Source organism: Crassostrea angulata, chromosome 4 (genome assembly GCF_025612915.1).
Source record: "Crassostrea angulata isolate pt1a10 chromosome 4, ASM2561291v2, whole genome shotgun sequence".
Classification (NCBI taxonomy): domain Eukaryota; kingdom Metazoa; phylum Mollusca; class Bivalvia; order Ostreida; family Ostreidae; genus Magallana; species Magallana angulata.
Window position 1 is genome coordinate 25,964,063 of NC_069114.1, and position 12,878 is coordinate 25,976,940.

A 12,878-nucleotide genomic window follows, 5' to 3' on the forward strand; every position below is an offset into this window, starting at 1 on the left:
GACATCATCATGATTATTTCGTGCAGTCCGTGATTTTTCTTAGGTAGTTGTAGGTCTCGACCAATCGATAAACGGGGCGTGTAGATTTCAGTCTGGCTGTTTCCAGAGAGCTATTGATTAAGTATACATTATCGTAAGAAATAGAGGGAATAATATTTGGTAGATGTAAATATTGCTGAATAAAAACAACCCGCGTTAGCAGGTTATGTATATTTTCTCTGTAATGATCGCTACCTTCATTCATAACCCGCATGAATCACCAAAGAAAGCAATTTATTGTTTACAGTTACATCTTTCTTTTAAAGAGCTTGGTCATGATTTTGGTCAAACTCTATTTTTCTGTTTTTATTATTTACAATGCTTTAGGAATGCATTTCTAATAATCAAATAAAATTTGAGAGTTAGTCGTAGAGTTATAAGCAAGATACAGGGCTCACAATTCTTTGTCATGTAAACAAGGTTCGTGCCTAGTTTTTGTTTTTGTTTACGTAGCGTCAATGTACTAGTAAAAAATCTTTTTTGCAAGCTGATTTGTATTCCTTCTTATTCATTTAAGCATAAAGAAACAGTTTCTAACGTTTAACACATTAATTTTATGTCTAAAACTGGAATTTTATCATCAACATTCTAAATGTAAACAAGAGCTTTGTTCACATAGCAAAGAATTGTAAGCTCTTTAACTCGCTTAATTATATCTCAACAAATGGCATTCAAATTTTGATTGCCTGTTGAAAATGCCTTATTGAAGCATTGCAAAGATTAAAATCGGAAAAATAATTTTTGACAAAAATCGTGACCATGCCCCTTTAACAAATTAATAGATTGAATGTAAAAAAAAAATTAAATTAACTGAACTATTGTTAATGTACATCAGTACGTTAGATATAAGAAACAGTCAAGTCGTCTCCAAAGGGAATTAATTTGAAACTGACACCATCATGATAATTTCGTGCACTCCGTGATTTTTGTAGGTTGCTGGAGGTTTCGACCAATCTATAAAAGGGTGTGTTGGTATCAGTTCTATTAGTTTATATACAGTTATGAATTAAATAAAGTTTCCGTCAGAAATAGAGAGAATCATGCTCGGTTAATTTAAATATATTATCATGATTATGATTCGTGGCATTTTTAATTATCTGAATATTGTACAGTTTTTTAACATAAAGTATTTTACATGCTTTTGGTATGCAATCATAATGTTATAAGCATATAATTTATTTGAAATTGACATGCTGTACTACAATATCAGATTCAAAAGTTATTCTACTGCCGCCGGTGTCTTTTATATTTTGCAATATTACTCAACGATTTTTTAAAATTTTTTAAAAATTATTTTACTTTTAAAATTATTCATTAAAAATAGGTTCGTACATTATAATATTAAGAGAACATTTCAGTAAAGGAGATAAATAATAAGGGAGAAGTATATAGCAAATTGGGTCTATAGCTAAGTGGTTAGAGTGTCGGGCTGGTGATCCACAGATCATGAGTTCGAATCCGCTTGGGGCCTTTGTCCACATTTACTAAATTAAATTTCTTAAAATGTAATTTTTGTCCAAAATTACACATTTTTTCGCATACTTGACCCATACGCTTTTTTATTCATTTTGCTAGCTATCATAATCAAGTATTAAATTTACTGCTGATTTGAGAAACTATTTCAAGGTGTAGTAAGCCACCTTAATGTAATTTCAGTTTGATTTTGCATGATCCGCCAACATAAAGTACATGCAAATCTCGCGCGCTTTCGAGATCCGTGCGAGAGCTGGTCCAATATGGCGGCCAGCTGTTGTGGAGTAAAAAAACAAAAACTAAACAATTCAATGCCCTCCTCGATATGTTGTAATGGATCGTCAGTTCATCCGAATGGTTACAAAAATGGGTATTCTGTGGCATGTGTAGACATGTGTATATTTTGTTTCGATGTACTTCACAGTCATCTTCATTGTTATGAACCACCAAAAACCCCGTCTTTCACAAACGAAGCCTTGTAAGTATCTATTCCTGATAACATTATGTAATAATTTTATTGTTAAAAAAGTTATGTTCATTGTGACATCAAAATTGATGTGGGCTTCAAATTTGGATTATGTGGGTTTTTTTTTTTATATGAAAACACATGTGCTTGGAAACAAACAAAGGAAGCGAATGTAAACAAAGGAAATGGATGTTTGTTATGGAGACTGTGGAGGTCCAGTGGATGGACAAGAGGTCATAATTAATAGGGCTTGCGGGCTGTACTTGATAACCGCAAAGATCAGAGAGAGAGAGAGAGAGAGAGAGAGATTATATATATATGCATCTTATTCTTCTTATAGAGCTGACTCAATCTGATTCCTTATAAGTAAAATTAAAAGTTGTCATTTTTACAAGACTTTACATATACTGGTGTATATATTTGATGATAAAAAGCTACAGTTGTAAAAAAAAAAAGCTAGAAAAAATTCATGAGTTTTTGCATTAGGCATGCGAATATTAAAATTACATGATAGTGTAAAACATCTATTTTAGGGATCATGAACCAACTCTTTGGTCTGAATCACTGATTTAAAAAAAAATGAAACTGGCAAGTTTCACTCTCGATAGAAATTCAAATTTGCATTTGTTTGTGCAAGGGATGCCAGCATGTAATGTATGAAATTAAATACTCATTGTATGCAGTCACATGAAAAAACATATTTAACATTACATGTAAATGCATTAATAAAAGTGTCTGTCAGATTATATGAATCTTACCACTTATCAAAAGTGAGCCATATCTTATTTAAAGTGAATTCAAGTGGGGCAAATTAACTTCATTAAATAAATGAATAGCAACATGGTATGACTAACATATTAACTACAGACCAAACCCTTAACATTGTACTCTAAGAGCTTTCCCAAAATACTGAGGTGATTCATTCCATGAGGCATAACTCCTTGGCCTTACTGGCTAGTAGAAACCCCACTGTGAAGTGAATTATTATGTTCATATAATATAAGACATATAGATTGAATATCATACTTAATATATTAGCTTATGATGTTTGAAATGTTCATCAAAACTTTAGTATACTTCTGTACACATTTTTAAGATAGCATCAGGTCTGTAGCTCCTGGTCAAAAAGGAAATTCAGATGGATGACCTGGGAGCTCGATGCCTCCCATAGTATTATATAAGATTAAACTGCAATTTATGGCACACAAAAAATTGCAATAGTTTTTGGGAGTTGATTTTAATCGACTCTCCTATGCAGTTACTCTGGCAAACCCAAAGTGAAACAGTGTTTGGACCTAAGCACAAATCATCACCGCTGACAAGACTAAGTTCTTGAAAATAATTCGAATGTAATTAAAATTAATTCGAATTAAAAATTTGATGTAATGTATGCTGAAGCATTGTTTTTCAAAGAAACTTATCTATAAACATGTTGAAAATAGTCAAATTTTATATACTACGAACAATTAAGATATTTTTGTAGTCTCATGTATTCCTACGCCAGAGTAAATATAGTCTCGTTCAACCAGACGCTCGGCTGTCTCTGTAAATCTGCGACAAGCAGAGAGGGGGCTCTCTTGCTTGTCGGATATTAACGGAGACAGCCGAGCGTCTAGTTAAACGAGACTAGAGTTCGATATCAATAATGCTTGGATCCATACAATTTTTAGAATTGTTTCGATAACTAAAACATACTAGTAGTTGAAATCTATTTTTAAATATTACACAACATGATTCATATGGGGTTTCTCGAAATTCTTGTTGGAAAAGTCTAAAAATTCATATTATAAAAAAGTGCGTAGTTCAAATACAAACTAGCGGAGAAACTAATTGCCATGCAAGATAAATTGAATTTAAAATAAATGATATCATAATGGATTAAATCAACTCCCGTCAGTACTTCAGTACTTTGATCAACTAATTAACCTTAATTACACACAAATTCTGTGGGAAAAGTTAGTACATGTACCATTGAATTTTTTATGCAATTTACTACTGATACTATCTCTTTACTTGCCTCAGACTTTCTCTGAAACATGCTAAGCGACCATGGAAAATGAAGTTTGTTAAATTTATGTTGAGAATTGAGAGTTGCTATTTTTACATGTAAACAAACTGCACCAACTTCACTTAATGGGGCTGGTGATTGTATTTGAAAGGATAATAGAGACAAGTAAAGTGACAATATCTGTATGAAAAAGTCCAAGGAATTTTTGGGAATTCAGTATTTGCATAGAATGTGTTTGAAAATAAGATTAATCAGCCCAAAACTAGCGCAATTTTTTGTGTGCCATTAATTGCAGTTGGGAGGAACTGTAGCTCCCAGTTCGTCCATCCAAATTTTTTTCAGACCGGCAGCTAGCTTCACATATAAACTTACTTTTATGAATATTTATACATTTATTTTATTTTTTTTTGTGTGTGTGCTAAGTGCAGGGTTAATTCTAATATACAAACAGGGATAATCATTCTTATTGTGAATAGATAAAATGGACTGTGGAGAATTTTCTTACTTCAAACAAAGAAGCCCATCGTCTCGTTTCACGATGCATTGATCTTCTTTCATTTTCTATTTTTTTTTTTAACAAATGTGGAAAGTAAAAGGTTTATGTAAGCATTATAAAAGTAACTTATAAATAAGCTTTTTAAAAAAATGTTCAACACTTTCGAATGTATCCCATTATGACATAATATTATATTTTTAAAATGTGTAACTCAAACTTTCTTCCCCTTTTATAAGTTCCAGGGTTGTTTCTAAAAATTGAAGTAGAAGGAAGAAACAAAAAAGTAGAAGGGGGTCTGGAGGTCTAGCGTATATTAGCTAGATTGTGTTTAAAATGCAAAAATAGCTGGGTAATTACGTCACTTTAGGCAGGGGAATTCCCAGCCTCCCGGGTCTTAGAGACAACAGTGCCCTGAGTTCAAACAGTGCAGTCTAGAAAGAGAATGAAATAAGTGGTCAAATCTTGAAAGACTGAAATTTTTACACGAATATGATGCAATATCTGGCACCAGCAACTGAGGAGAGTTTGGTTGTCGCAGTCTAATTTTATAGAACCTTGAGCTAAAATAATCTCCATCTAGACCATTTACTCCAGTTGCATAATAGGGGCTCGAATATCCCAGTGCACCAACATCTGAAATTCACTGCTCAAAAATTTCTGCATGAAAAAGCTTTTAGCCCTTCATTGACCTATTCAGCAAGAATTTTGAAAGAAGATTACGGTAATAATACCTTGGTATGGTTATTTTTTACGTAGCAGCCTTGATAGTAGATATTTACATGCATTTAAGAAATCATTTTTTTTTTATCTAGATTGATTGTGGTAAAGAGCCCCAAGTTATCTATCTATCTGTGCTTAATCTTAATTCATCGTAATAGTACCGGTATTTGAAAAGATCATTCATAGCACTATCTTTCAAAGATATCTGGCTGACTTTAAATGTATGTTATGTGTATTTGTTGACATGCATGCTCCACATATATAAATATTCATTTTCAAGAAAGGAAAAAGTACTTTGTAAAGAAATTTTTAAAAAAGTCTTGATTCCAAATAAAGATCAAATAATTATAGATACTATTTGTTGTGTTTATATACAGGATGTGTTTGTGGTTTTTTTTTAATTCTATATAAAATACTGGTAGCTTTAGTTTTCTTAAAATGAATTTTTTTGTTGTATAAGCAGGTTTTTGTTGTGTCCTTGAGACCTAAGTAGCTAAATGTTCATGATAAATCAAGCTGTTTCCTTTTCCTTTATCATGACTTGATAAAAGTAAACAGATACATGTGACATGTATAATGAAATGGATCTTTATTTATCCCCCCCCCCCCCCCCCCACCCAACTTTCCAACACATGGACAACTTGATCCATGTAGTCAAACAACAACACCTAACCCCTAAAAAAAAATATACTAGCTAAAATTCGAAGCAGACAAGCTATTTCCATCTGCTTTACCAACAATATGAATTCTCAGTAATTTCTTGATTGTATCATATGACAAAAACCTTACTTTGTAAAAGTACATAGAATTGATATAAATAACTCCAGCCTTTTTAATAGCATGCCACAGGGGTAAGAGTGAAGTCACCACAGGGGTTATGGACCCCCTGTCTTTGATTGCCAACAAAAAGGACAAGACCAAACCATGCTACATGTATGTGAATACTGAATTGAAGTATGCACGCACTGTACAGTTGTCCTTATGTGTTAGGTATGCCAGAGTTGCAGCCTGTTGTGAAATTATTACATGTGAGATAACTGTTATTACCAGAGAGAGAGAGAGAGAGAGAGAGGGGGGGGAGAGAGAGAGAGAGAGAGAGCACATTTTATTAAGTAAAATAGAAATAGTATCAATATTACCAGCCTCTTTTCAGATTGTAAGCATTTACTGCCCAACAACATTGGAATTGGATTTATGCTGTTTAAACTTGTTTATATTGTTTACCAATTTTTTTTCTTTTTGCAATTAATGTACAAGCTTATCTGAAATCTGAATAATCAGGATGGGGTCTTGTATGGTATTTAGTTAATACACCCATTAGTAGTGTTATTTGCGTTTTTGATACTGCACCCCGGACTGCTTTCTGTTTTTCAGTCCTCTGTTCGTGACCTGGAAAATCGGTCACAGCCGTCGTCTGCGAGGTTGCATCGGAACATTCACCTCCACCAATCTCCACAGTGGCCTCAGGGAATACGCAGTCACTAGGTACTGTGTATTATTAATTATTGCATTGCTGAACTTGTATTTGTGTGTGTGTGTATGGACAGCAATTAGTTTGATAGATTCTATTGATAATATCAAACCTGTATGTAGATTATTAATGCAGTCAGTATATTGCCCATTGTATTTACTTGTAACAGGGATATTTTTGATAACACTATTATGGCTACCACTCCTTGTGTGGTTCATATAGTACTCGTGTTTGCTTTGTTGTTAAAGATTTCCAGTATTTTGCAATAAGACTTGCCTATAAAATTAAACATTGGTAAGATAAAGTACTTGTATTTAAATGAAAACACATTCATGTTTTTTAGCTGCAAGACAAAGTATTTAAATGGATTTTGTTTTTTCTTTATCAGTACTTGAGTACAGTTTATCAACCGATGGATTAGTGAGGTTTATTTTTAAGAATTACGGGGAGAAAAATGCCCAAAATACTTCACATTCAAGTTACTGAATGATTTCCTTGTTATTTCATTGCTTTTAAAGATAGCCTTCACTTGAGTTTCATCACTAAATACTAAAAATTAAGGGAGGAAAAATGTCAAAAGTTATTGAATGCCCATAATTGACTGGTTTCCCTGTGTATTTCAGTGCTATCAAAGATAGCCGCTTCAGTCCCATCACCAAGGATGAGTTCACCAAACTCCACGTGTCTGTGTCCATTCTGACCAACTTTGAGGACGCCAGAGATTACATGGACTGGGAGGTCAGTGTTATAGCATCAGGCTGTATTAATAGTGGATACACCAGTTCTGTCCAATATATATCTAATGGTGGATGAGTATCTGCTCATTCAAATTCAGTACACATGTACTAATTAGAAAATACTCTGCCCATTAAATCCAGTTTATTAATGTTCATCTACATTCAGTCAGATACAATGATCAATGTGCTCAATTTGTTCAATGTTTCAGTGACTATATATGCCCTTTCTACGTGTATTAATACCATGATAGTCATCCATTCTTTCCAGTAGATAAATGCATGAATGCCTGCATGTCTTAATTCATTCTATCAAGCAGATTTTATATTGAAATGCCCATTTGGCATATCCTTTCTGATTAAAAACTGTCAATCTGATTAAAATCAGATCCTGGATGCTCCCATTTATATGATATATTGCTACAGGAGCATTGAGAATCGGATTTTAATCGGATTGCAAAAACCATGGAATTTGTTCATTCTAACCTCAATATTAGTGGTTTAATTTTGTAATTTTTTCAAATTATTTTGAATTAAATTGTAATTAAGACTAACCCTGATGCAGGTGACATCTGATTTGGTTATAACAGTCAAAATTTCAATTTGTAAATTGTACTTTACAGCAATTTGACATTTTCTTGTGTGCATTGAATAATTTCTTAATTGGATTTTGTAGACCTTGGATGAACATGTGTCTATTTTCCACTGCTGTTATACCACATTTGGATTTCAGGAGTAAAGCTGATTAGTGTGATTTTTCTGATATGCTCGTGGGACCATCTATGTGACGCTGCTGGTCTGTTTTTCAGGTTGGGGTTCACGGCATCAGGATAGAATTTCTCAATGAGAAAGGTCATAAGAAGACAGCTACATATCTACCTGAGGTTGCCATAGAGCAAGGTATTGAAGATGGGGTCTATCAAACTTTCAATATATTTTTAAAAAAAATGTTTACCTGGTTCATGTTTCAAGATGGAAGGGTTATAGCAGCACAATATTACATGTATCTGCTAGTAGCAGCTACATATCATGAATTTACATATACAAAAATATGATAAAAGTTGGCTTAATTACCTGCAGCAATTCCACAATGTCAAATTTTAAGGGTGTAGTGTCATAGTAAACATCAGAAAAGTTTTTATGTCACATTCATTATATTGTCATTATTTCAGATTACATTGTATAGTTTTAAATGTAAACTGTAAACGTAAAGAAAATAACTTTCCCAAACTGCATGCTGTGTAGATTTAATACCAATGTGATGTCCAAAATGATGGTATTTCTTCACTATGGTTCTTGCCTTGTAGGATGGGACATTATGCAGACAATAGACTCTTTACTACGAAAGGGTGGATTTAAGGGACCAATTGACCACGATGTTAGGAAGTCTCTGAGATTAACTCGTTACCGCAGTGAAAAATTAACCCTAGGATATAACGATTATGTTGCCAATAAGCAAAATGGTCACGCATGATGCCGGTGAATTTTAGGATTCGGGCAGCACCACACCTTGATCACTGCAGAATAAAAGATGCGCAATAGTCGTGTGATTGCAGCATACAAACGGCATACAAGTCAGCATATGGTATTAAAAGAAGATATGAAAAAAAAAAATTATACTAGTTTTAAGTCAGTTGTGGATGTACTAGTTGTCTTTCCTTTGTTAGATGTAGAGATTTTATGTACGGTTTGAAAACATGTTTCATGGTTTTCATCCAAGAAACTGGTCTCGCAATGAGACTTTTAATTTAGCACTGTAGTTGTTGTGGAAGTGATATGTATATTTCTGATTTCTTTGTGATTTCTGTGTACATGTACTGATTAATGCTAGCAGGTGTACCACGCAACAACTTCTGGGGTACTGCATTATTTAGAATTCTTTTTACGGTAGAATTTGTTGTGAAGTTCGTTTCTCTCAGTATATATTGGAATGTTATATTTAGCAGTGAATGCTTATTTAGGTGACTTGGTGTATGGGTATTTGTGAGTTTTTCTCCCACTAGGTCATTTTAATCTTAGAAAACTTAGTTTTATCATACATTTATAACATCCTAGCCACATGTTAGCTTGTTTGAGATACAGAATTGCTCGACTAATTTTTCTTCACTTGGTAATGTACATGTACATGCATCACGATTGAAAACTTTTTTGATTTTTTTTTATCAATTTTTTTTTTTAACTGCTACCATATAAATTGTCTTTTTTTACTGAAAACGTCTTTGAAAAAAGATTATTTGTTTACATCAAAAGAACAAAATTTTCCAATATGTAAAACTGGATTTTTATTGTTTTATATGTTGGTTTCATTTGAATTGTATCCTGCTCAAAATCCTACTTCCACCTCCTCGTTGGTGAGCAGGGGGCAACAGATATTGAATCTGGTCTAACGGAAGAGGTCATTATTGGAAGGGGGAGTTGTTTATCCAAAAATATCATCCTCGAATTTTAGTAATTAAAGAATTTCATTTGACGTGAGCAATTTGATGCATGATTTTTGTTCAGGTCAATAAATCTAAAATGCACAAGCCAATATATAATTGCAATTTTTTAGCAATCTACGATCCTCAGCCATGTTTGATGACTCTAAATTACCGGTATCCAGAAATTTTGCCTGCCTTTCATGTAGACAAATTTATTAAGTCTTCTAGTGTTAATATTACGATCAGTTATTCATTGAAATTCTTGGGTTAGTGTTTCAACGGACATCTACTAGGGTTAGGGGGTTCGAGGCACGGGTTCAACTGTACAACATTTTTGTTCAATCTCATTATATCCATCATGGGCAAATTTGCAATAACTTTGTAAAATGCATGGATACCATCAATACATTTCTTTTTATTTCATTTCAATTATAAAGTTTGAAGGACAAATAACATTTTCATGATGGAAAAAATACTTTTAGGCTGAGGGTCGGAGAACCTTAAAAATAAATGCATGTACTCGTAAACTATTTGATCTTTTGAACAAAATTGAATATTAAAGATTTAATATTTTTTTTTTTGCTTCGTGGAAAATCATAACAATCTTTTGTATTTTTGGTGTTATTGCAAATAATTCATTTGCAAACCCCGCTTCGTGGTAAAAACAAACAAGGTGGATATAAAGGCCTATCTTTACTTCTCAGGGAGCAGTCATTGTCCAGAGAATTTTTCATTTCAAATTTTAGCCTTAGCTAATTGATATTTTTTAATAAATTAAATGTTACAAATAATGTAATGCAGAGATTTTCATTGCCAATTATATATGATTTTACCAATATGAAATACTGGGAATTTCAGATATTCTGATGTCAAGAACTTTCAATCACATTCAAAAATAAAGGGAACAGATTTGTTGGTAAAGAAACACTTGATATATGATCAATCAAAGAGAAGTTTGTACTTTATTATATGTCTTTTTCTTTGGAAATTGTAATGTGATTGACATCCATTGTCAAGTATAACAAAATCATAGACAATGTGTGAAGTATGGAGTGTTAAGATATATTTGCATGAAAATGCTTTAATAGGCATAATTTATTCTATAGTTACACGAAAACCCAAAATTAAGAGTACCGATATGGGCTTGTGTTCGAAATCATACGATTTAGTATTAAAAGCAATACATATTTCTCTCAATTATGCATCTTTGTATTGATGTTAGAACCTTTTGAGTGACTGTAAGAATATCTGAGCTTGTCTATAAATGATCCAATTTTAGCACGTCATTAGTATGAATTGAGAAACCTGTGCTTGATTGACCAGTAAACTGGACTTTTTGTTTGACAAGATGGGAAATACTATGACCTGATTCCATCCAAAATCAACAGGGGAACATTTCTCCTATGAATTACTTATAAGAACACATGATATTTTGCTGGCTTCAGTATGATGTACTAGCCTAAGGCAAAGCGTACAGAGAGGCCAGCGATTTATATTTTTAATTGTATTGATTATATGAATATATATATATATATATTGTATTGTGTAGTCTTGGTTCAATAAATTCAATAATCAAATTTATTATCGTTTTATACACCCCCTACTAGTGGCTACCACCCCCAATATCACAAATGAGGCTAGCAGATTATTTGTGAATTGTTTACTAAAGTTGTTAAGTTATAATCACCATCTTATTATATTATAGAATAATTCAACGAACTTATTAGTCAATGCTTAAATATGTCAGTTAATAAAATTTTTACCCCAAAAAATTTGATGTAAGTGTCAGTAGCAATATGTATATTTTTTCACAGCATTGGTTCATTTATATGGAATATATATATGAATGAATTTCATAGATGATGCAAAAATACATAGTACTAAATTGAAGGAAACTTAGGGATGAAAAAAAATCAGTAATTGCGTTTTAGGTACCTCAATTCTATAGAAATATACGACTAAGTTACAATTAGGTATTGCATGTATTTATCTATTAAATGCAGACATATAAAATGCAAACTTGTAGCTTCGGTGTTTATTTTTGTTTAAAGTGGAGAGTGGGGTGTCAGACCAACCTCAACATCTTTACAAGAAAAATAAAATGAAACGAATTTCAAATTTTCAATTTTTTTTCCTGGGGGGGGGGGGGGGTTGTTGTTGTTGGTGTTGATTTTGAACATTTACTCTTTGCACCAACTTTCAGTATCATATTTTTTTTTTCAATTTTACGAAAAAATAAAAACAGTTTATTTAAAATGGTTATTATCTAATAATATTGTAAAATTAAGTGAAATGTCGGATGACCAAAAAAAAAAAAGGAACAGCCCCCTGCCCGTTTTTTAGTGCCTGAAATGTAATTATCCATGGGGTACTTCATTCACGTGGAACATAAATATGTACATGTAGATGAACGTACTTTACGCGTGGAGGCCTGCTGCAATGTTTTGTCTATAATTATCATTACATGTAGGATACTGTCGCAATCTCGTGAACTTTGCATCTCAGACTTGTTAATTAATTGCCATGGCTTTCAGACGCTAATAATATTGCATCTTCCCACGTCAACATGCAGTGTCTGATCCGCTCCGCTTCTCACAAACTTTGTCTCTGTAAACAACAATTATAAAAAAGGATTAATTTGTTGTTGCGTTTTTTCTTAGGATTTTTTTATGTTAATCTTAATGCAAATCATTTTAAAATAAATTTTTCTTCCCAAATTTAAAATTTGACACACACGCCTAAACCATCAGAGACGGGTAGATTGCTATTGATCGAAAAGCCCCCCCCCCCCCCCCCCCCCATCATCTTAACCAAGCCACCGTAGAAAAGAGAAAAGGAGTAGACTTTGATCTAAATGAATAATTTTTAATTCATTTTTTAAAGTAATGCAATTTTTAAAAAAATCTTCTTATTGAATTTGAGCACAAAAAATAGTTTTCTGCCTACACTAAAGTAGGCAAAAAGTTTCTTTTTCACTCTGTATTTATCTATATATATATCAATTCATTGAAATCATTTTTTTATTCAAAGAATTGTTAAAAAGTCATCTCT

The 12,878-nt window shown here is 32.6% G+C and overlaps 1 protein-coding gene across 1 annotated transcript; it reads left to right on the forward strand.

Moving 5' to 3' along the window:
- The first annotated feature begins 1,762 nt into the window (after positions 1 to 1,762).
- On the forward strand, positions 1,763 to 11,404 carry LOC128180910 (nuclear protein AMMECR1-like). Its single transcript, XM_052849102.1, has 5 exons — positions 1,763 to 1,990; positions 6,577 to 6,687; positions 7,297 to 7,411; positions 8,217 to 8,307; positions 8,715 to 11,404. Exons 1-5 carry the CDS (start codon positions 1,776 to 1,778, stop codon positions 8,879 to 8,881), a joined length of 699 nt encoding a protein of 232 aa, XP_052705062.1. The 5' UTR covers positions 1,763 to 1,775; the 3' UTR covers positions 8,882 to 11,404.
- The last annotated feature ends 1,474 nt before the right edge of the window (positions 11,405 to 12,878 follow it).

Bases quoted from the DNA above. Each gene is read 5' to 3' on its own strand.
- LOC128180910 (XM_052849102.1), top strand. From the start codon at position 1,776: ATGGCGGCCAGCTGTTGTGGAGTAAAAAAACAAAAACTAAACAATTCA. The intron at 1,991-6,576 runs GTAAGTATCTAT...TCTGTTTTTCAG, and splicing joins TCTTTCACAAACGAAGCCTT to TCCTCTGTTCGTGACCTGGA. The intron at 7,412-8,216 runs GTCAGTGTTATA...TCTGTTTTTCAG, and splicing joins GAGATTACATGGACTGGGAG to GTTGGGGTTCACGGCATCAG.